This window comes from Brassica napus, chromosome C9 (assembly GCF_020379485.1).
Source record: "Brassica napus cultivar Da-Ae chromosome C9, Da-Ae, whole genome shotgun sequence".
Taxonomy (NCBI): Eukaryota; Viridiplantae; Streptophyta; class Magnoliopsida; order Brassicales; family Brassicaceae; genus Brassica; species Brassica napus.
In genome coordinates, this window is record NC_063452.1 from 24,840,850 (window position 1) to 24,863,667 (window position 22,818).

The window sequence follows — 22,818 nt, forward strand, 5'->3', positions numbered from 1 at the left end:
TAAGATATCTCAATCTGTCGCTTGCAAGCTACGGTTTTGTTAAGAATGTTTTTGGACTCTTCGTTTAGTACCTTTTTGCTTTTAGGCTTATTTAGATTTGGTCTACAAAACAGTTCGTAGTAAAGGGGATGGGTGATAGACTATCTTGTGGGAAGTTGATTGAGTGAGAGATTGGCGTATATATTGATGAACAACCTTAAAGGGGATGATGGGCCACACCTTTTATTTTGTTATTTGCCTCGACAAGTTCCTTGGAATCGGTATATCATAGAATAGATGACTTCCTGATATTCAAAACCTGTCACCATCTTAAAGCCTTTGCTTGCAGCTTTCCATTTCGAACGTCCGTCCTTCATGATCTCTCAAGGCACATCCTGCCTACTCCATATCTACTTCCTTTTAGGTCATGCTCCATGAGTTGCAGATATGAATCTGGAGCTGTGGTGAAGTCAATACAGATAATTTAGATCAACTTGAAAAAAGTAACTCTTGAGTTCACAAGTTTGCAAAGAGTTGCAGCAAGAGAGTATGATACGTTAGTTCAAGTTATTTGGGAAAAAAAATACATTGCTCAAACAAAATTAGTCAGTTTATATATACATAGAATGATAGAAAGAGAGGAAATAGTTTTGGTTTTGATATGAGAGTAAAAAATAATAATGGAGATGCGGGGTATCGATCCCCGTACCTCTCGCATGCTAAGCGAGCGCTCTACCATCTGAGCTACATCCCCATTGCTGTCTACTCTGTCTTTGTAGAATATATATCGTGCATTATATTTATTCTTAATCCTCATAGCTCTTTCGATATGTCCGGAGTGAGTTGTTTCTAAAATCACCAAGATTCTGTCTTGGCTCATTCGCAATGGCAATTAGGTCTCTCTTCCATGTTTCGTCTCTTTCTAAGCTATATGATACGTCCCAGTTATAGGATCATCTATTATTGATCTAGAAACATGTGAGGTCCCTCTTCAAATCTAGAAACCAGTTATTGATACCAACTAAGGTCTCTCTTTTTTTTGTTTTCATTGATTTAAATAGATAAGAGTTACAAGGAGCAATTGTGGGATGTGGGATCATGATCCCTTACAAAGAGGAAATGGAAAAAGTGGGACGAAAAGAACAATGAGATGTCCGGTTCGTTGGCCTAACGTTAACCTGATTACAATCTCATCACTACAACTACAAGTAGAAAAAGAGGCAAAATGAGGTTAACAGTAGACGAAATATTGGTATTTTGAATGTAGAAAAACTATCGTTACTTTTATCATTCAAGCAGGAGGTGATGAAATCTGCGCGATGGTGGCAGAGTTTAGTTAATGGTCAACGCTCACAATCCTGGAACGACGCAAAGATGATCAGATCCCTAATATGTTTTTATGTTATCTAGAACATGTTTATAGGCGTAAATAGCCTATCTGGATCGAGTCTCTGAAGTTTAAGGTATGTGTACGCAAAACTCAACTGATATCGTGATGTAATCCGATTAACTTCATTGAACCAAAGACAGGAGACGAGATATGACATTGGTGTATTATTGCACTTTCTGAATCTGTTAGTCGCATACTTGAGCCTCAGGGAGTATTTAAACGATCAAAGCTGTTTCGTTAGGCTTTGTAGAGACAGCTGAGACCATATGATAAGCCTATATTTGGAGGGCATCAAACACTCGGACAATTGATCAAAATCTGGAACATGTTGCTTTTCATGTAAGCCACATCAAACACTCAAACACTCAAACTGTTGTAAAACATATCCAAATAGTTTCAGTGAAATCTAGCTCATACTTGAACAATAAACATTGTTCAATTCCGTAAGAGTGTGTCTGTATTCAATGCTCACATGAGTTAATACAATAGTTCATGTGGAATATCTCTAGCTCACCACCATGGAAAGACCTTGAGACTGGTGGCGCGAGATAGAGAGTGTGTGTGTATTCAATGTTCTTTAAACGATGTATTTGTTCTTGCTTATTGCAGTTAATTAATAACTAGATCCTTTCTCCGCGCTACGCGCGGATAATATATTTAAATTTGTTATATTTATCATTTTTATTTGTATGAAAATTTTTGTATATTAAATTATATATAATTAGTTTTTAAATTTTATTTTTTTATATTTTTAGTTTAAAGTAAATATTTTTATTATATGTAACACAATTAACTAATAAAATATGAAGAATTAAGTCCGAGATTTTAGAGTTATGTATTAAAATTATGTATAGAACATAAATTATCTTAGTTTAAAAGATCGGAATCTCATCTCGAATAAATTCACGAAACGAAAAAAGTACTTCAATCCTATAAAACCCCCTTTTCAAGAAAAAAGCGTACTTAATAATATTTATTTTACGTGTAATAGTTGAAAAATGACAATTGAATATCGATCTAGAATATTATTTTAATATATCTAATGGTAAAATATTAATTGTAATTAACAAATTTTTGAATTTTGTAAGATTACATGAATTAGAAGTCTTTAAAATCTAAAATCTATTTTATTAACATAATATATTTCTTATTCATTTATTATTTTGACGTTACAAAATATTGCTTTATTTTAATTTGTATATTAACTTTTTAATAATTTACAAGTAATTTTAAAATTATCAAGAATATAATATATTTAAAATTATTTATTTATATATATATCCAAATATGATGTCTCATTTTTATGTGTGTTTGCGTTGAGCATATTTAATTTGTAGTTTGTATATTTAATACCTTGTTGCGTGCCGTTCTATGGTTTTAATAAATGTGTTGTCATTTCATTTTTTATTACTACTAACATGATTTTTTAGTGATCAGTGATAATGTATTTTTAACGTTATGTATTTTTTTTATCGTATATTTTCTAACTCTTCATGCTGACACTTTTTTAGAATCATTTTAATTAGATAATATGTTTAAAGATGTAAATAAAATTGTGTATGTTGTAAATCTAGACTTTTTAGTGTAACTGAGCACTTTCAGTTATGAAAATTATATTATGATTTTATTTTACTAAATCTTTCTTTCTGTGTATATTTTTTGTTTTATTTTGTATTTTTACAATTTTATTGCCTTATTCTTTAATTGCAGAGAATTGCTATTTTTAATTTTTGTTTCATATACCTTAAAAGTCTTCGGTTGATTTTTGTTTGTTTTCTTTCTCTAATTACAATGTACAGTTTGACTGTTTCTTTTTTTTTTGGATCAAACTACTAATATCATGAGATAGAAAAGTTTAAACTCCAACAATGGAGTGAATATTTGTGCTAGAGAAAACTGATTTAGCCACTAATATAGTGAGATATTATAATATTAGAAGGTATGGAAACTCTTCTCTGTTGTCCTACGCTGGACATAATTAAGTTGTTATCAATTGATTCTATATTTGTGATAACTGGAAATACATCTTTATGTCTTCCTTACATTATCCTTAATTGGTTTATGGTTCGACCATTTCTAATATACTGAGAGTAACATAATATTAGATGTTGATTATCTTCTTCCAATTAGGAATGCACAGAATGAGAGAAATTCAAGGTGATACCACTTTACAATTTTGTCCTCATATCTATATAGAGTTAGTTTATAGATTACTCTATATGTTTCAAAATGTAATCAGTTTTAATTAAAATGTGTAATATTTAAAAGTTATTACTTTAGAAAACTATCATTTAATATATAAATTTAATCAATTACACAGTAATTTACATAATTTAATTGGCCACACAATATCCAATAAATATAAAGTTACATTGAAATATAAAAACAATTTATTTAGTGAAACAAAAAATACTTTTAAACCATTATATTATAAAACAAAGAAAATATTCAAATCATATTGAAACATTCATAAGAATCAGAAAAGCTGAAATCTCAATGTCGATCATTTACGTCGGCCATGCTTTAGACCATCTCCAATGTATTCCTCTATTTTTTTCTCTAAAATAGAGGAATTTCATAATAGAGATGGATTGTCTCCGATGCATTTTCCTATTTTCTCTCCTGAAAAAAAATATTCTTGATATATTCTTTTTTAAGTTTACAAATAATATTTTTTATTTCTGAAAGTTGAAAACCAGCCCAATTTATTTTAGTATTTTATAAAATTATGATATTATTTACACTAAATATTTCTTTACAAACTATTATGTAAATAAAAAAATATAATTATATTTATATAAATAATATATTTCACTAAAAAAAAATTTTCGGTTATAATTGTTTAAGTAAAAAGTTAAAGGATCATTTTGTAAAAACAAATAGAGTAGGTGACATGGCAAAAATATAGTTTCTCATTGGCCGATTATTTTCACCTACGTGGAGACTCTATCTAATATAGCATAGCTAAAATACATTTTAAAATTTGCTTGAATGTTCCAAATAATGAACTTATTAAAATATCTACATTAATAAAATATTAAATTGTAATAAATTATGAGTTATTCAAGTTCATGAGTTCAATGTCAAATATTAAACTTTAGATTTTGTGTAAGTAGAGTGAACCATTACCATGGTAAAATAACTGAAACTAATTTTCATATGTAGCTATACATTTTATCCAAAAATATATATGTAGTTTTGTACTTGCAATAGTAGTCAGAAGAAACTTACAAAAACAGAAGTTGTTGTTGAGAGCTTAAGCAGATTTCTATATTCTTTGATTATTGTGTTTTTATCCTTGATCCAACTCCCAAGTGAATGTTACTGGTTAAAGTAATTTCTGACAACTTAAACATGTCAAGAATCATACACACTGGCCATTTCTTATATTTGTTATTGGGTAATTTCATGAGAAAATGCCAAAAAGGTCAATACGCCTATTACATTAACATCATAGTATATTTTCTTATTCCGTTTTCTAACTACCTAGAATTAAAAACTACTTTTTTTTGCTGAATAGTAGCTAGAAAAACCTTATATAGGCTGAATAAGCTGAAGGTTATCTGCCATGTACTTATGCCAAGCTATCAAGAAAAATATGTGAAACTTTGGTAGATAAACCACAAACTATCAAAAGAAGGTCGTATATAATTCTGCAGAATATGTTTATTTGCTATGTTTAGAAGAGGGGGAATCTTGTATGTAATTACTATTACTGAATTGTCATTTCCTAAAGACAACCTTTGAATACATCCCAAAACTATAAGACTGATAATTTCTTTGTTAGCCAAGTGAAACCCATTCTAGTTGCAGATTTCTAGCATAAGAGAAATTCAAGTACATTTATAAGAGGAAACACATAAAAGAAGAAATAATAATAATTACATGAATGATGAATCCAGACAAACCAAACAACAGTACTTGTCGTTGAACAAACATTATTTTTCTTATAAACTCCAAGTCTCCAACAATTGCATACAGAAAAAAAGTCATGAGAAAAACGCTCTACAAAGTTTCAAAATTTTCTGGTTGACTCTTTTCTTTCTGTAAACATCAAAGATGTCTCCACCTCGAGCTTGTACAACGTGTTTTTTGGTTGCTTGGAAGTAACAGCAATCCTCTTCGTCCACCAGCTCAAAATTCAGATTATACTTTGTCACTGAATTTGTTGTTTTGATTCTTATGCGATGGCATCAGATCATATGGTGCCTTTTAAATAACCAAGATGGTCACTAAACTGAGAAGTACCTTCTGATTTTAGAGCAGAGGCTTCCCAGTTAACACACCGGGTAAACTGTAAATCTCTGGGGATTCAGGGTGACTTTCACCGCAAGAAACAAAGTCGTGAACTTCGTTTCCATTGAACTGCACACTATTTCCTTCTCCATTTGCCTTTCCTTCATCAAAACCCTCTGTCCAACCGCCTCTTCTAACAACCCAAAAGAAGAATAAGTATTAGACATGAGCACATAACCACAAGTGTCATCTGGATCCAGGTTCATCAAACATTTTACTGCTTGCTGAGCAACCTCAACTTTTCCTGCAAGCACAAAGATAAGAACTCCATATAATAGTGTCTTCTTACACCATTATGGTCATTATTACTCTCTTCTTGAAACTCTTTACTTTTTGGACCCCAACACAATGGTTTTGTGATTCCTGAGCTTAATTCTTTAAATTCTCAGCTTTGCTCTTTGCTTCTCCAAGCTTTGACTGCGTCTTATAGGCTTGATTACCAACTAATGCTAGCTTAATCAAATCAAATATGGCCGTTAAATACGCAACAATATCTATTTTGTTGACTGTGACTATGACTTGCTCCACACCAAAAGCTATAAGAACCCGTGTATGCTCCTTGTCTGCCCTTTCAAATTATCTAAGCCCGCTTCAAAAGCACCAATAGTTGCATCTATGACCAGAATCACAGCAAGTTCGGAACCATGAGCTAGGTATAATACTGAACTCCTAAAAGTACACCACCACAGTTCTGTTGAAGGAGTGTGTTCAATTTATTTTTAAAATTTGACCGAATAAGTGAAAATCAAAGCAACAAAATGTTTGATGAGGGCTTACGGGGAAATGAGAAAATGGACTACAACTCGAGTAGTTGCGGTGACGTTGTTGAGAGCCGAGCCTTGGACAGACTGTATGTGGCCTACAACATCTACAAATAAATAAACTGGTTTGAAATGGTAACAACAACAACCAAAGCTCTCTGGTGCAAAAAAAAAAGCTTCTTCATTCCCAAGAACCTATGCATCCACGCTAGCCTTAGAACCAGTTACAATATTCCACGGATAAAACTACAATTCAGACCCAAAAGAAACAAAGGAAGAAAAAAATAGATGAACTCCAAGCATTTAGATGGGACTTACTTCTCTCTCAGGCTTGGGAACACAACATTTGACTAAGCATCATTTGTTTATGGTCCTCAGCTTCCTTATACATATGTTCCAGTCAGAGAATAGATTAGTTCCAAAATGGGGAATCAAATCAATTTCCTTCAACTAATAGACACACACACTTTTTAGCATCTTCTGGTTCTCTGTCTTGATCTGGATTCTACATTGATGAATTCCATGAATCCCCCTTCTAATTAGGTTAGTTCAAGATGAGGCAAAAATATTTTAAAATGAAAAATTTCCCAATTGAAAAAATAAAACCGGCATAAGTGAAGGTTACGAAAAAATATAGTACCATGTCGAGCCATGAGCTCTTGCTTTCTGCTATGTCTAGTAGCTTCTGTTTAGGGATCAGCCTACACAGAAGAAATATAAGAGACATATTAATAAAACATCAAATTGCAAACATCGTGTTTTCAAATAAAACCCAGCTATTGTTACCATGTTTCCATGTCAGGATCTATGCGGCAGAAGGATCCACTGTTGATTGCTTCGGTAGTCCATGACGCTAGCGCTGAGGGGATCTGGCCGATATTGACAGTATATACTTCTAGATCTAGAAAATGGAAAGGCTTGGTTCAGATTTAGACTGAACTATTGATTTCAAAATTCACTATACCTTTGGCGGGTGGATTTGTAGCCGGAGCTTTTACCAGATCTTCACTACCTTTTGAAAATGGCTTCCTAAGTTCACATGAACTGGAATGAAAATCACCAGAACTCCACTTGTACGGCGTCGTAGTAGCTTAACTAAACAACCAACACAAACATCCCTCTGTCTTTAAAAAGGACTCTTAGAAACTGGTACGTGAAAATACATCAAAAATATCTTCAAATATTATGGAAACGACTATACCATTATAAACATACACAAAAGGAGCCAGAATAGACTAAAGGCAAGGAATCTGGAGCCGCTGTGAAAAGAAATTGAATTTGTCAGGATATAGAGAGAAAGCAGTTGAAACAAAAAGATGAAACAGATAAATCCAAGGAAACATACGATGGGCTCTTCATATTCTTTTGAACTTATGTATTCGACATGGCTGGCTGAGGACGTTTAAATTCTCTTTCAAGCTTCGGTAAAGAATAAAAACTCTAACATGGTGTGAGATTGTTGAATTACAATGCAAGAGGAGACTTGCCGGAGGATTGAACTGATTTCATGGCCATCGATCCAAGTTGTTGAATATGATTCCATGAAAGCTTTGACGACGGGTTTATATAAGAGCAAGAGAGGAAGGTGGAAGGAGCATAAAGGAATAATTAAGAGTGGGTTGCGAGTAAAACGGTCAGGATTGGAGGAATTTGGAACGATGAAGACATATGAATTCATCGACTCAGCCTCGGCTGTTTTAGGGTTTCTTTCGAATTGGGTTTATGGGCCAACTACTTCAATTTACGGATCAAGCAAAAAGCAGCACAACACCAGTGTGACGTGGACAAATAAACTCACCCTATTGGCTAATTTAAAATGAGGACGTGGATAGCTTCTCTACTCCTCATATAACCCTTTTAGTATTAGTTAGATATCAAACTGTTGAAAATAAAGTTAATTGGCCCATTAATTAGTTAAATATGCCCAACGTGGCCGAGGCTAAAGAAGAAAGGTTTGGTTATTTATCCCACATCGCTAAACTATGAATCGTTCACTCTGGAAGCTTGTGTATATAATGGAAGCTCGATGGTCCTAATAATTCATACCTTTCTCGGCCTTTTGGCTAAGATCAAGTGTAGTATCTGTTCTTATCAGTTTAATATCTGATATGTGGTCCATCGGGCCACACGATATTAACTCTATTTTTTTAGGGTGAAAGCCCATTAAGATAGCTTGCTATCAGGGTTTTTGGGAGTTGCCTTTGTTTTGCACTATTGCATTGGCTGGCTCAACCCACCAGTTTTGAAGTTTAATTTTTAACCATTGATCACAAAGTAACACATTTGATTAGAATTTTAAACCGTTAACAGGGATTTCGCTCAGTTTGGTTTGACTGTCTCTGTAAAGCTAAATTTTCTAGACTGGTGGTAACGTGTTGTGTGCAAGAGTGATACAATATTCATCAATGCAGTTTCTTGGCATCAAACTAAGCATTTTTAGTTAACTCAAGCGAAGGTTCAACGGAGTATGGATTAGATCACTTTGGGTAACTTCAGTCTTTTATCATCTTAATTATTCTCTTAACTAGGGGCGGAGCCCCGCGCAAGCGCGGAGATGTTAAAGATAGATGTTGTACGTGAAATTGTTATAGGAGGTGGAGTCAAGTGTTTGGTTAGTATACTTGTAGTGATTATCAGAAGAGATGAATAAGAAGGGTAGAGATGTGTAAATTCATAGTTATGCACATGTATAATGTTGGAAATTCTATTTAAATGAAAATGCTAATGAAGATAGCGCATGCGCAGGAGATGTATATTTCTATACTGCATGTTTACTTATGTTAAGGTGTATCATCGTATTTTGTAACCGTAATACTAATTTTTAAGTCAACCCTTTAAACAATTAAAACTTATAAACTGTTTTCGTCGGATAAGGTCTGTAGCCGTAAATGGCTTTGAAAAAACATGAAAATAAGGAAAAACTGGAAAGTATGAAATAGGATATGCATAGTAATATAAGAAATTATAAAGAAACGCAAGCAGAGTTTGGGTTCACGTTTTCATTGCTTAAAAACTCTCATTCACGGGGGTGTATGCGTCCACCTTTCACATCAGCCGTAGATGTGTTGCTGGCAGAAGCGGAAGTGGATGCGTCCCCACATTTCCCTTCAACAAATGGTGTTTCATTGATGTTGCAACTCTGGAGAGAGGTTCAGATGAGGTATTTTAAACATGAGTCGCATGAAAAAGTTTAGTTGAGTATAGACTATAATACCTCGGTGTTAAAACTGTCACTGGCTGCGGAAACGGTGAAGGTGCAGTGGTCTGGGGAGAAATTGTGTGGAGTGACACGTATATGGAAATCTAAATCTGTCCTTCCAAGTTCTGCCTTGAGTTTCTTGCCGACACCACTATTAACCTGCAGTAGTTAGAGGTTTGAGTGATTGTTAGAGTGTTGAGAGATGTTGGTGGGAAGAAATAAAAACCTCATCAAGAAGAAGAGCAGCTGCATCTTGCTTAGCGAGCTTAAGCATCTCCTTGTCGAACACAACAAAAGTGGCATAGTTATTCCCATCATCAACCAATAATTCAACATGGTACCTGAATAAACAAAACATGAGTGATAGAAATGCTAAAATTAGTGTATATTGTTTTTTTTTATGAGTATGTAAAGTTCTTACTTTACTACATTGGTGACATTGTGATTAACACATTGGTTGCAGCGGAGAGATGCGGCAGATCTGTCTAGTTTTTTGCTGCAGCGAGTGCAAGAGACATAGTACCAGCCATTTTGGCTCAAGACCTCGAGAATCTGAACCTTGTAAATAAAATAAACTTCATGTGTGTTCACCAAGAGAAAAAATGTACCATTTAATATTAAAATTTAAAGATGAAACATATTTAATTTAAGGGAAGCCTATTAGGTACCTGCTCGTAACAGTATCATCCCTAATTTTCTCCGTCTAGAATCAAGCTAGCATGTGTCAAATTCTATTTACGACAAAAGGATATGCTAATTCTAAATTTTAACTCAAGCAAAAATGCAAAGCTTTTACCTCTTGGAGAATTCTCATGAATGCATCTCCAACTTGAGTGACCAACTGCGGCGGAATTTTATTCCCGTGCATGTCATAAAGTCGATAATTGAGATAGGAAAAAGCCAGATTATACTTATAAGAGTTGATTTTTATGACAAACAACTAACTCGTTAAAATAATAGGACGTACATGCAGGAAAAGGGGTCTTTCGAGATCATGATCTACAAGATGGAGTGTTCCCCGCTAGTTCGGTATAGAGTGACCCCTAGACGGCGTATAATAGGAGCTAAGGGGTGTCGTTGGAGACTCCATGTAACCTAGACAACGTTTGAGAAAGGCTTTAGAACGCGAGGCTGTTCAAAACGTATACATCACATATAGATTTAAAAAAAAGTTCACCAAGAAGCTCCCATATCAACAGGACAACCAAAGGAGAAATCAGTGTGGATCGACCACAAATCCTATCGTGTGATTCGAGAACAGTCACGTTAATAGAAGCTTCAGAGAGGTTCCTAGCAGATATACCACTCCCAATCACGATCTCGGAAGACTGCACCACATTGTTCTGCTTCTGGAGAAGCACTGAGATCGTGCCTGCAAGACATGTTACAATGAATCATTCATCAAATCTCTTTCCAAATTAAAGAAAAAAATATTCTTGTATCAGGAAATCATGAGATTTGGAAAGCAAAAACATATACACACCGCATACAACCCTAACACACATATTTGATTTTAATCTAAAACCGGAATGCAAAATCTCAATTACCATCAGGAAGATCATCGGTAAACAAAATATTCTTATCCATTGAAGAAACAGAACAGATTTCCAAAATTCGTGAAAAGATCAACTAAACGATCTGATAAAAGAGGAAATTTGAAAATCTACAGAGATTGGAGCGAAGCTTATCGTATCAACTCATTGTAAAAACGCGAGATCGAATTATTCAATAGCGACGACTCATAAACGAACAGAACTTTGAGATTAGGGATCGGAATACGGCAAGAGTGTATGGCTTCGTTCCCACAGATCTTGCAATTTCGTGATCGCTGCATTTTTTCTTCTTTTCTTTTTTTTTTATAGATTTCAGATGAAAGAATCGGAGGCGTCGACGTGAATACTGGATTCAATGTGAATAACAATTATGGCATAATTAAAAAAAAACATTTAACCACATGGAAGGTCAAGAGATAACGACTGGGAAGACAAAGAGATGAGATTATGAATAGCAGAGACGGTGAGGTTAAGTTCTGGAAGAAAAGATAACATTAAACGTGAGTTTCACTAATCTATCAAACCAAACGCTAAACTCAGAAATCAGACCAAATTCATAACCTAGTCGACCAAACAAAACCGGACAATAAATGGGACCTACAATCTTTATTATTTGCATACGTGGATGCTTTTAGAAGAGAGAAAAGTCCCCCATTATATATATGTTTAGTAAAGGCCCTTTGGTTCTTGATTTTCTTTCACATCACTTGATAGATATTTTCAACGACACAGTTAAGGTTCTTGTCTTTATCTCAAATACACATGGCTCTTTGTCACTATCTCAGACACACATGGATCTTAGATACGATAGGTAAATTGACATTTTCATTATTTAAGTTTCCTTATCTATAGCTCTTTGTGACAACCTCTCATAGGTTTTTATTTAACCCCCTTGAAGCTAAGACAAACCATTATGTCTCTATTCTTCAGTCTAAATCCATAAACAACAATACTCCAATGTTCTTTTCGATTTATCTGTTCTTGCTTATTGCAGTTAGTTAGCTCCTTAATTTTATATATTCCTATTCTCGGTCGAGGCATAATTAAGAAAAAAAGGGTTTAGTGTTGTGAACGAAGGGTTTTTAGACTGAATATTTTCGTATGTCTCTGTATATTATTACTCAATCAAAGTGTTCCCTTATATAGGGGTTACAAGGAATAGGAAAAAGAAAATTATCCAAAACCTAATACAACATGAAATAGGAAAAGATCTAAAACAGATAAATGGAAAACATCTAGATCTAAGGTCGGCCAAAGGATAGGCCGACTCTCTCTCCTCTTGGACACGGCTGTGGTTGGGCCTGGTCGTGGCCTGATGGGCCAGCCTGGTCGTGGCCTGATGGACCATCTCTTCTTGTCTTGGTTAATGGCAATCCACAATGTTCATAACACTCCCCCTTGGATGCCATAACCATACAGGATTTGTAGTACGCTTAATGTTGCCTCATTAAAAACTTATCAGGAAAACCCAGTGGGACAAAACCATGATGAAGGAAAAAGAGTACAACACGCACTACTCCCCCTGATGTGAACCTCGGTGTAGGTTCTACATACTACGCATCTTGATGCGTGATCTATCTTGTCTGTGTAGGAAGGGAGTAATCGGCCAGTTTCATTACTGCACCGTAATTAAGACCACTTAGACCTCTTAGGTCGTTTCTCATGTCCCTTGACATTGAGTGTCCCGTTTGAAGCATGTGTGCTAAGCAATGTGAACCACATTGTCCTCGGGAATCACATGTTGGTCTTTGCAAAAACGTGTTTGCATCTGTCCATAGTCTAAACGTGACTGTCTACTTATCAAACTCCTTTACTTAGGTCGGACAGACCAAGTATTTATGGACAGCATACTAAATATGGTTTATCATTCGACCATGTTTCAATCTGGTCGATCTATGTCCAGGTCATAGACCTTGTCTATACATGTTCACTACTTGTTTCATGAATGTTCAAGATCAATCATTGCTGTGGCTCTTAGGCCGGACACACTCATGGATGTGGGCATTGATTCCTTTGCCTTAGGTAATGCCATATGATGGCGTCTCATGACCTTAGTTGTTGTGGATCATATCACACGCTTAATATATATTGTTAGGTCATGGATCTTGACTCCACGGGCTTACAATACTTTTGGTATCCGACCGGGAAGGGTAGATCAAATATCTCCTATTATTCTCACGACAAAGTCTTGTGTAGGTTACACAGCAGCTGTAAACTATTCTGCTATCCCGGATCCTTAAGGGATCTGATGTCGGATTACAACCTGTTGGTTGATCTTTTATACTAGCCGTGATCAAAGGATATGAGTCGGACATCCTTGGTAGAAGGGGCCGGACGCTTATAGCCTGAGGGCTGGACTCTTTTGGTCAGAGAGCCGGATGCTCTTAGCTGGTGTGCTGGACGTTTTTAGCCAGACACCCGTATAGATTTCATTCTATATCTACTAACCTCTTTTAGGTTTAGTATAAGCACAAGGAATTTCTTTATAAATTCTCATATATATATGGACTGTTATTGGATTGTCTTTTACACAACTCCAAGATCAATGATCATGTGTGATCAATTTCTTTTATATACTTTATGCAGCTGCTTTTGCTTCAGTCCATGAATCAGCTTAGGAACAAAGCTGTTCTCTTGTCTTATCTTATCCAGTGATCCATATGCTGCTTACTACATTTAGTGTATCTATTTTCTTTCTTATGACTAGACTTGGTTTAATATCGAAAATCTGTAGCAGCAATCACCACATAGGAGTTCATCTCCTTATAATATGTTCCTTTGATCTCTGTGAGTACCTTGTGTAAACAAGCTATGATCTAATGCTGTTAATATGAAGACATAGACACTCTAGGCCACGTGATCATGTGTCCTCTCTCACGGTTTCTTTATCTCACAAGATCCATCTATTTCACTGGTTTATCAGATGGCGTTTCTGTATATGTACATGGCCAATACGCTCATCTCTCTTTAGATACTTTGAACCTCCACGTTTATCTTTCTATTATTTTATAATATTTATGATTCTATGATTGTATGATGAGTACTCATTCGTGGGTACATGATCCTCGCTTATGTTCAAGTGCTATTCTCTTATGTATCTTTATACAAATGTGTGTGTCGACACTTTCATGTGATTCCACTATGTTCCAGACATGATCTGATCACTTTGAGATTTCATTATCCAGGACCTTTGTTACCTAGCAGCTTGGCGTCCCAAGACTACTTGGTTTGGTACCTTAGATGTGTAGCTGGCCAGCCTTTATCTCTATGTCTGGTATGGTTTCTCTTATCATGACTTCGGATCTGTCTATGCACCTTTTCTTTCTATCCGAGTTTCTTTACTCTTATGGAACACTTGGCCTATCTTGTATAGACTCTATAGCAACTTGATTATGTCTCTTCTAGGACATTCATTTGGTGCTAAGCTGGTTAGTCATTTCTCGGGTCAGTGTCTGGCATTTCGAATAGCATCTTAATTAGCTATCTTTATAATCTTTCTTTGGACGTCTTAAATCATAATCTCTAGTCCGAGGATCTTTGCCAAGACAATGATGGTTAAAACCATTCTTATCATTCTTTTATCCAGCTTATAATCTTTCTCCTTTAATGTTTGGATAGACGGATGCAATCCGTGTACTTGGCCACAATCCGATCACCCATGTTTGGCTCAAGTTTTCTTTATAAATCGTGAGAGAAAGTAATACTCCTATCCAACATATATTCCCGATCCTCTTCTGAGGTTCCATCTTAGACGACACATATATGTATGTGGTGGTTTTATCTCAGAATCTCTTAAGATGGTTTGTCTGGTTTTAATGACCCGTATTCATTCTTTAGATGGGAATATCTATGCTCACTTATATGGCCTGATGCATATTATCATTCTATACATGTAAATCATAATGTCCCCAAGCTTATAGATAATGGCCGAACCTTTTATAGGTAATGGTCTTTCCAGCCGGTTATGGCCTTTGCGGCCAGACCGTTGTCTCTCATGGTCTCTTCGGCTTCTATGACCGAGTCATGGACTGTGTGCGGACAAGCCTGCACTATTCAGACAAGTCACGGCCAAGTCATGGCCAAGTCGTGTAATGGACAAGTCACATGCCTCTTTGGTTTGGCCGTTTGTATCATGGCCTCTCTTTGGCCGGGTAATGGCCCTTTATGGTCTAGTAATGGTCGAGCCATATATCATGGTGTTTAGACCATAGTACACGAACTTGTAGTATTGATCATGGGTTTATCCTCTCTCCCCCTCATGACCATACTATAAGGTCGTGGTGCTTTGGGATAATTAAGCCTATTGAGTTTCCCTATGTGTACATGTTTCACAACGTGAGATCTTTACGGGATAACTCTGTGCCTTTTCAATATTCATCTTTTGCATCAAGTTCTATACTAGGATGGCTAATCCTATCATGCCATATAGTGTAAAATTTCGTGGTGTTTCTCAATATGATCACCACATCTCTTGCCTCTTATCATACTGATCCTTAGCATAGTATAAATCAGTAGAGATCATCGGTATAGTCTCGACCACTTTCTTTCAAAGGTCTTAGGCGTTTTTATTCTTAAAGATCCGAAGGAACTTTGTTACATTTCTTGCCCATTGTTTCTTATTTGGAAACCATTCATTATAACTTCAATGGACCACATTTCTTTGGGTGTATATAATGCCTTATAGGCAAATGCCTTAGTCATAGTTTCCTACTAGGCTTTCTATACCATTCATGATTTCTTACTTGGTTTTATGCCCTTTAGGCAACTCTTTAAAACATTCACATGTTTAAGTAAGATCAGACAAGATTTAATAAACTTAAAACCAATTCCATATAAATCGTGAATGATCCTTAGGTTAAAGTAAACACGAATGCAATCATAAAGCAATAAGACTAGTCGTATCGAAATTTGGTCCTTTTGAAAATCAGATCAGTATAAGTGGTGAAGCCTTTCATTCTATAATGTTGTTACAGTATGACTTTCGACACATGGAATGTGGAATAGGACTTCTCTAGTAACTTTTTCTTGGTTACTACTTCACCACAAAGTCTCAGCATCGAGACTGTCTTAAACAAGACTGAGTTGTATTCATCCATGACTTAGTAATCCAAGAATCTTAGATTCTTCTAGTCATTTCTAGCCTTTGGAAGCAACACCGTTTTCTGGTGGTAATTTCTATGCTGTAAAGCATCCCAAAAGTCTAGTGGATTTTCCATAGTGATGTACTGATCTTTTAGACCTTCAATGAGATGATGGAATACTGTACCAATTCATTCTCATTGTTGTCCTTGGTGATTGTATCACCAAGTCCCTTTTCGATATCTGAGTCACATTGTCATTTAAAATTTAGGTTCACAATGTGGTCATGTAGCCGCATGATATTTAACAAGCTCGGCCACAAACAAGTCTTACGCATCTATGAAAACAATCGATCATGGTGTCAATTAGGTCATACGGCCATGTTAGTGTGATACAACAATCCTAGAGATTGGTTCATGATACAATCCGGTTTATATATCAATCCGGATATAAGGCCATACGGCTTTGCCTTAGACTTTCACGATTATTATGTGATACAACAATCCTAAGGATTGGATCATTATGCAATCCGGTTTCTATAACCATCCGGATGCTTGGCCACATGGCTACATAGATATGCACTAAGCCAAAAGGCTTTAAGGGTACAAGGCCACGTGTGTGTGCAATGCATTAGACCTTACGGTCGTCCAATATGATTTATGACAAAACACAATGCCACACAATACATATCAAGTTTACCAATTTCAAGGTTGGTAATGTTTCAACTAGATTTTAGAATCAATCATTCTAGCAACCTAACTCTCATTCAAAAACCATTTTTAAACTTTCAATCTTTTAAAACTTTTATTAGATCTAAGATTTCAAAACCTTTAGGAAATCAAAACGAGATTTAGGATCTTAAAACTTTCAAGTAGCCGATTAAGGGTTTCAAGGCCTTAAGGATTTTGAATTTAGAGATTTAGATCTATCAATCATTCTATCAAACAATCCTAATATCTCAGATCATCAATCAATAAATTAATTTAGAAACCTCAATGATCAATAGATCAGATGAAGTCAAAACCGATTTTAGGGTTTTAGGGTTTCTAAGATTACGATTCCAAATTTAGGGTTTCTTTAATTCAAATCAGAAACAATCAAACAATCAAACATGTTCTAGGGAATCGATTTTAATCTAGTGATTTATGATATGATCAATTCTAGGTTATATCAATTTAGGGTTTCATCAAGAACAAAGGGAGTCCATAATCATGGATTAGGAATTTAGGGTTTGTTCTTTCTAGGTTCTCAGATCACGGTATACCTCTGTTTGAAGGGTTGAACCGGACCACCAAGAGAGAGATCAGGAACGGATGAACCTCCAAGCTGAAGTGGACGGACGTTTGCTGTCTCCACTCGGGTCGCGGAACGGATGCAGGCGCGAGCTGAGGACGATCGCGGGCCGTCTCGTGTGTGATCGCGTCTCGGATGCGAGCTGTTTCAGACGGTTTGGCGTCTGGTCACGCATGTGTGCTCTCATTGTTGCACCAATTCCTCTCAGCTCATGAAACAAAACAAAGGGGTATTAGATTACATGAACACCATATTCTAAACAAGGTATCATCAAATAACTGAGGTATGATAAACTTATCTTTCAACATGATTTGAAATTGGCTAGAAAACTTGTAGGTTCGGATTAGGGTTCCAAAGAACTAAGTCGGCGCCGTCTGTTGTTTCTGCGAGTGTGGGCGCGTCTGAGATCGGATTGACAAACGGTTTTCGCATATAGATTCGTCTTGTCCAGAGCTTCAATTTGATATGTGGCTCGTCTTCTGTTTCCTCGGGGTTGGAGAGATAAATCGATTTGAAGTTCCGCCTGATTTAGGGTTTATGTGTGACGGATTTTAGGTTAGGGTTTTGTCTCAGGGTCTAGAAAATATCGTGCTGATAACGTGTTGTGAACGAAGGGTTTTTAGACTGAATATTTTCGTATGTCTCTGTATATTATTACTCAATCAAAGTGTTCCCTTATATAGGGGTTACAAGGAATAGGAAAAATGAAATTATCCAAAACCTAATACAACATGAAATAGGAAAATATCTAAAACAGATAAATGGAAAACATCTAGATCTAAGGTCGGCCAAAGGATAGGCCGACTCTCTCTCCTCTTGGACACGGCTGTGGTTGGGCCTGGTCGTGGCCTGATGGGCCAGCCTGGTCGTGGCCTGATGGGCCATCTCTTCTTGTCTTGGTTAATGGCAATCCACAATGTTCATAACATTTAGTGATTTATCCCACATCGCTAAACTACGAATCATTCATTCTCAAAGCTTATGTATATAAAGGAAGCTCGATGGACCAAACAATTCATACCTTTCTCGGCCTTTTGGCTAAGATCAAGTGTAGTATCTGTTCTTATCAGTTTAATATCTGATATATGTGGTCCATTGGATCACACAATATTAACTTTATTTTTTAAGGGAAAACGTCTATTTAAGATAGCTTGCTATCTAGGCTTTCAAGAGTAGCCTTTGTCTTGCACTACTGCATGGGCTGGCTCAACCTACCAACAATTAAGTTCAACATTTAGCTAAAACCTATCTGTCTCAGTTTCGGTTGATTACTAAATAAGCATTGCATATTTGGTTCCCAAAAGAATATGTTATGTGTCTGAGATGCCTATGAACTTTACTTTAAATGCTTATGTTTTCTCATGTTATGATACACTTGGAGTGCACTTTAATGATATTTGATGTTCAAGTTCTTTATATTAAGTATATGATATCTAATTCCTTCTCTATATGGAAGGTCTCAGACTCTCAGTAACTCACACATAACTAGTAAAACTATAAATATTACCATTTTGTTTTGAAATAACAGATTGTAGTTTATATACTCTGCATCAGTTCCTGAACCGATGCAGATAGACACCACACAAGACTCTCTCTTTCTCATGTGACTCTTTGGGAACACCTTTCACATCAAAGACAGTGGAATGTTTCACCACAAACTCCAAAGGAAGGAAGTAAATGAGAACTTCCCTCAGACACCCTTTGGGCGTTTTTGAGCATGATGGCCAACCAAAAAAATCAAAGATGAACAAATTGTTTTGTTTTGCCTTCTTAAACACAAATGTCTTTTTGCTTTTGTTGTTCTTTTCTTCTCCGCACATGGAGACTGAATAGTTAGATATTGAGTTGATTTTAAACTTTAATTCAACAATTTATAGCAAAATAAGTGATGTCTCAGTTATTTCCCCATATATTTTGAGAAGGATACAGTACTTATCTTCATCAAGATCTGTATAGCTTCTTGGTTTTAATCAAACACATACTGTATTTTCTCTAGTGTCATCTTTTTCATCAATGTAGTTTCTTAACATCTAATTAGGCATTTTTGAGTTAACTCAGGGAAGGTTCAGTGGAGTGTGGACAAGATCACCTTGGCTAAGTTCAGGCCTTTTTTGTATTTATTCTCTTAATTAGTACAGGCCCTTTGGTTCTTGATTTTCTTTCACATCACTTGATACATATTTTCAAGGAAACAGTTAAGGTTCTTGTCTTTATCTCAGACACGCATGGCCTTCAGGTAAAGTGACATTTTCATTATTTAAGTTTCCTCATCAATAGCTCTTTGTGACTACCTCTTTTAAGTTCGATAGATAACCCCCGCTTGAAGCTAAGACAAAACTTTTATGTCTCTATTCTTCAATCCTAAAACAACAAAACGTGATGGAGCCAGATTTTTGATTATTGTCTAACCATTTTGCTGCATTATGGATCTGTGTTTCTAAAGGTGCAAGAGAGGTCACTAAGAAACCCTCAAAGACTAATTTTATTTTCATGTGGAAGATGAAGTTGTGATAATAATAATAAAAAAAAAACTCAACAAGACATTATATTATCAGTACTGACTGTATAGAAGAGGTGACGGTGAGCTGTTGCTGGTCCTTCTTCTTGTCTCCAAACTCTTACGTTTATTAGTCTCCATAACTTGGACATGTCTAGGAACATAAGCCAGGGATGTCTTTTTCTTGTTCATGCTACTTCTCCTGTCTGAATCACCAGAAACCATAACAGACTTATGACTCTTGCAGCTCAAGAAACCACCACTTGCACTGCTAGGTTTCAGTCTCTGTGGTGCAGTTTTAGTAGGGATCCGAGGAGGGATCTGAAGAAATTGGTTTCTTCCTAGAGGGCTTGTCGCACATTCTGACATTACAGAGAAATCAGCAGCACTTGCAGTCACTATGCTCCACTCTATGCTTACTTCGCTTGGAGCATAACATGTAGGATCACTTCCTTGCCTTGCAAGAAAAGTTTTAGGTTTCCCTGTAAGATTATCTATCTCAAATAGATCTGAGCTTGTATCACTTCCTTCACTCGTTGTGTCTTCTTCCTCTGTTCTTGATTCCCGTGGAGGCAATGTGAGTTTCTTCTGAGCAAGAACCCTCTTCTTCTCAACAGGAGATCCAAGCACTTCAAGAGACTTCCTCTGCACCAACTCTTCTTGTTTCTGAATGTTGATCAGATCAGAGCTTCTCTTAACCAAGATCTTATCATCGACATCTACTGAGATCCCATCAGAACACGCACATTTACACCCTAGATTCATGAGAAAACTCTTCTTATTGTTGACCACTTTTTGAATCTGACCACTATTGTTTTTCTTCTCCTGCACGGAACCGTTACAGCTATTCGCCAGTTTGTTCTGAAGCAACATGCTCTGACTATTACAGCTTGCTTCAGAGTGGACACTCGGCGCTCCAGTAGATTTCTTCTCGTTCTGCTTCAGATCATCAACGAGTCTCTCAGCTTCTGGGTTTGTTATAGACAGAACAGTAGAACTCTGGTCTGAATCCATGTCTCCGTTGAAGTACTTCTCAGCTCCGAACACACCGATCTCTGGATCTTCAAGAGCTTTTTTCACCATTTTATTCTCATCTCTAAACTCCTGATCATCCTTTGGATTGATGTTGCTGTTTAGGGTTTTGCAGGGTTCGATGACCTTCTTGGTTGTGACAACAGCTTCTTCCTTGCTTCTCAAGCAAGAAGAATCAGAAGAAAAAGAAGAGACAGGGACATTGAGACTGGTATTGCTGTTGTTCTTGGTGAAATCAAAAGATATTTTTGGTGTTGAAGAAGAAGATGATGTTAAGGACACCATTTTTATTTTGTTCTTCTTGTTTCTTCCTTGTTTGTGAATAAGATCAGGGTATAAATAAAGAATCAAGACACTGTGTTGAAAGCTGTTTTTTCTGAAGCTTACGTGTTCCGATCACTGTGGTTCCACTTTAAGTATAGGCCAGTTGTTGTTTGTGTGAATTGAAAATTACTATGTATTTATCTTTGATAAATGTTTGTCAATTATACTAATGAAGGATAATGTTATCACGTGACGAGAAAATGAATGATAATTATCATAATTAATTCGAAAATTACTAATTAGTTGGATCCTCGATTTAGATCTCTTTTTTTTTGAACAACCCTCGCTTTAGATCTCTAAAATGGTGTTTTATTCTTACTTTTATTTTGCCGGTTTCAGAAAGCTTTATTCGTTTGATTTTCATGTTTTGTTCTTACCCTTTCAAACACTATTATACGTTTTGAAGATTCCGAATTCAAAGTTTAAATAAAAGTATTTGCGAATTGCGACCATATATATTTTTAGGATTGTCTTACAATATCTTTGTATATAAAACATCATTTTAACGTTTACATCAACATATATTTACATTGGATAGAACCTTTAAATTCAGTCCACTATTTGAACCAATCAAAGTGACACCTAAATTATTAATTAAAAAACATTAAATTAAATTAAAAATAGTTACAAAAAATAAAAACGCTAATTTTAACGAAGCTAACGCTTCCAGCTAAGCCCTAAATCTTAAATTCTAAACCCTACATCCTAAATTCTAAACCCAAATCCAAACTCCTAAACCCAAACCCTATACCCTAAACCCTAATCCTAGACCCTAAACCCAAATTATATACCCTAAACCCAAAAACTAGACTATAAACCTAAACTCTATATTCTAAACCCAAGTCCTAGACCCTAAACCCAAACCGTAAACTTTAAATCCAAATTATATACCCTAAACCCAAGTCTTATATAGACCCTAAACCCAAACCGTAAACCTTAAACCCAAATTATATACCCTAAACCCAAAACCTTAACCATAAGTCCAAACGGTAAATCCTAAACCCAAACCGTAAATCCTAAACCCAAAACCTATACCCTAAACCCAAATCCTAGACCTAAAACCCAAACGGTAAATCCTAAACCCAAACCCCAAACTTAGATGATATAGGGTTTGGATTAAGGTTTACAGTTTGGGTTTAGAGTCTAAGACTTGAGTTTAGGGTATAGAGTTTAGGTTTATAGTCTATTTTTGGGTTTAGGGTCTAGGATTAGGGTTTAGGATATAGGGTTTGGGTTTAGGGTATAGGGTTTTAGGTTTATAGTCTATTTTTGGGTTTAAAGTATATAATTTGGGTTTAGGATTTAGGGTATAGGGTTTAGAATTTAAGATTTAGGGTTTAGGATTTCACTGGAAGCGTTAGCGTCGTTAAAATTAGCGTTTTTATTTTTTGTAGCTATTTTTTATTTAATTTAAT

General features: G+C 35.7%; 1 protein-coding gene, 1 long non-coding RNA gene and 3 other non-coding genes across 6 annotated transcripts; 2 read left to right on the forward strand and 3 right to left on the reverse strand.

Moving 5' to 3' along the window:
* Positions 1–660: 660 nt before the first annotated feature.
* Positions 661–733, reverse strand: TRNAA-AGC. Its single transcript has one exon. It is a non-coding gene; the product is annotated as a tRNA-Ala (tRNA).
* A 4,313-nt stretch (positions 734–5,046) lies between these two features.
* On the reverse strand, positions 5,047–13,702 carry LOC106417942. Of its 2 annotated transcripts, XR_007328639.1 has the most exons (5): positions 10,803–13,702; positions 10,047–10,720; positions 9,641–9,966; positions 7,213–9,565; positions 5,047–7,127 (listed from the first exon to the last, which is right to left on the reverse strand). It is a non-coding gene; the product is annotated as an uncharacterized LOC106417942 (long non-coding RNA). The 2 variants fall into 2 exon arrangements; XR_007328638.1 differs by having other exon boundaries at positions 5,047–9,565.
* On the forward strand, positions 8,469–8,663 carry LOC125593564. The gene has a single exon (XR_007329467.1). It is a non-coding gene; the product is annotated as a U2 spliceosomal RNA (small nuclear RNA).
* Positions 13,703–18,567: 4,865 nt separating the features above from the next.
* On the forward strand, positions 18,568–18,765 carry LOC125593575. Its single transcript, XR_007329478.1, has one exon. It is a non-coding gene; the product is annotated as a U2 spliceosomal RNA (small nuclear RNA).
* A 1,248-nt stretch (positions 18,766–20,013) lies between these two features.
* LOC106417785 (protein PHYTOCHROME KINASE SUBSTRATE 1) lies at positions 20,014–21,505 on the reverse strand. Its single transcript, XM_013858531.3, has one exon. The coding sequence runs from the start codon at positions 21,362–21,364 to the stop codon at positions 20,102–20,104; it is 1,263 nt and encodes a 420-aa protein (XP_013713985.1). The 5' UTR covers positions 21,365–21,505; the 3' UTR covers positions 20,014–20,101.
* Positions 21,506–22,818: the final 1,313 nt, after the last annotated feature.

Excerpts from the sequence above, each read along its gene's own strand:
- LOC106417785 (XM_013858531.3), bottom strand. The coding sequence starts at position 21,364 with ATGGTGTCCTTAACATCATCTTCTTCTTCAACACCAAAAATATCTTTT.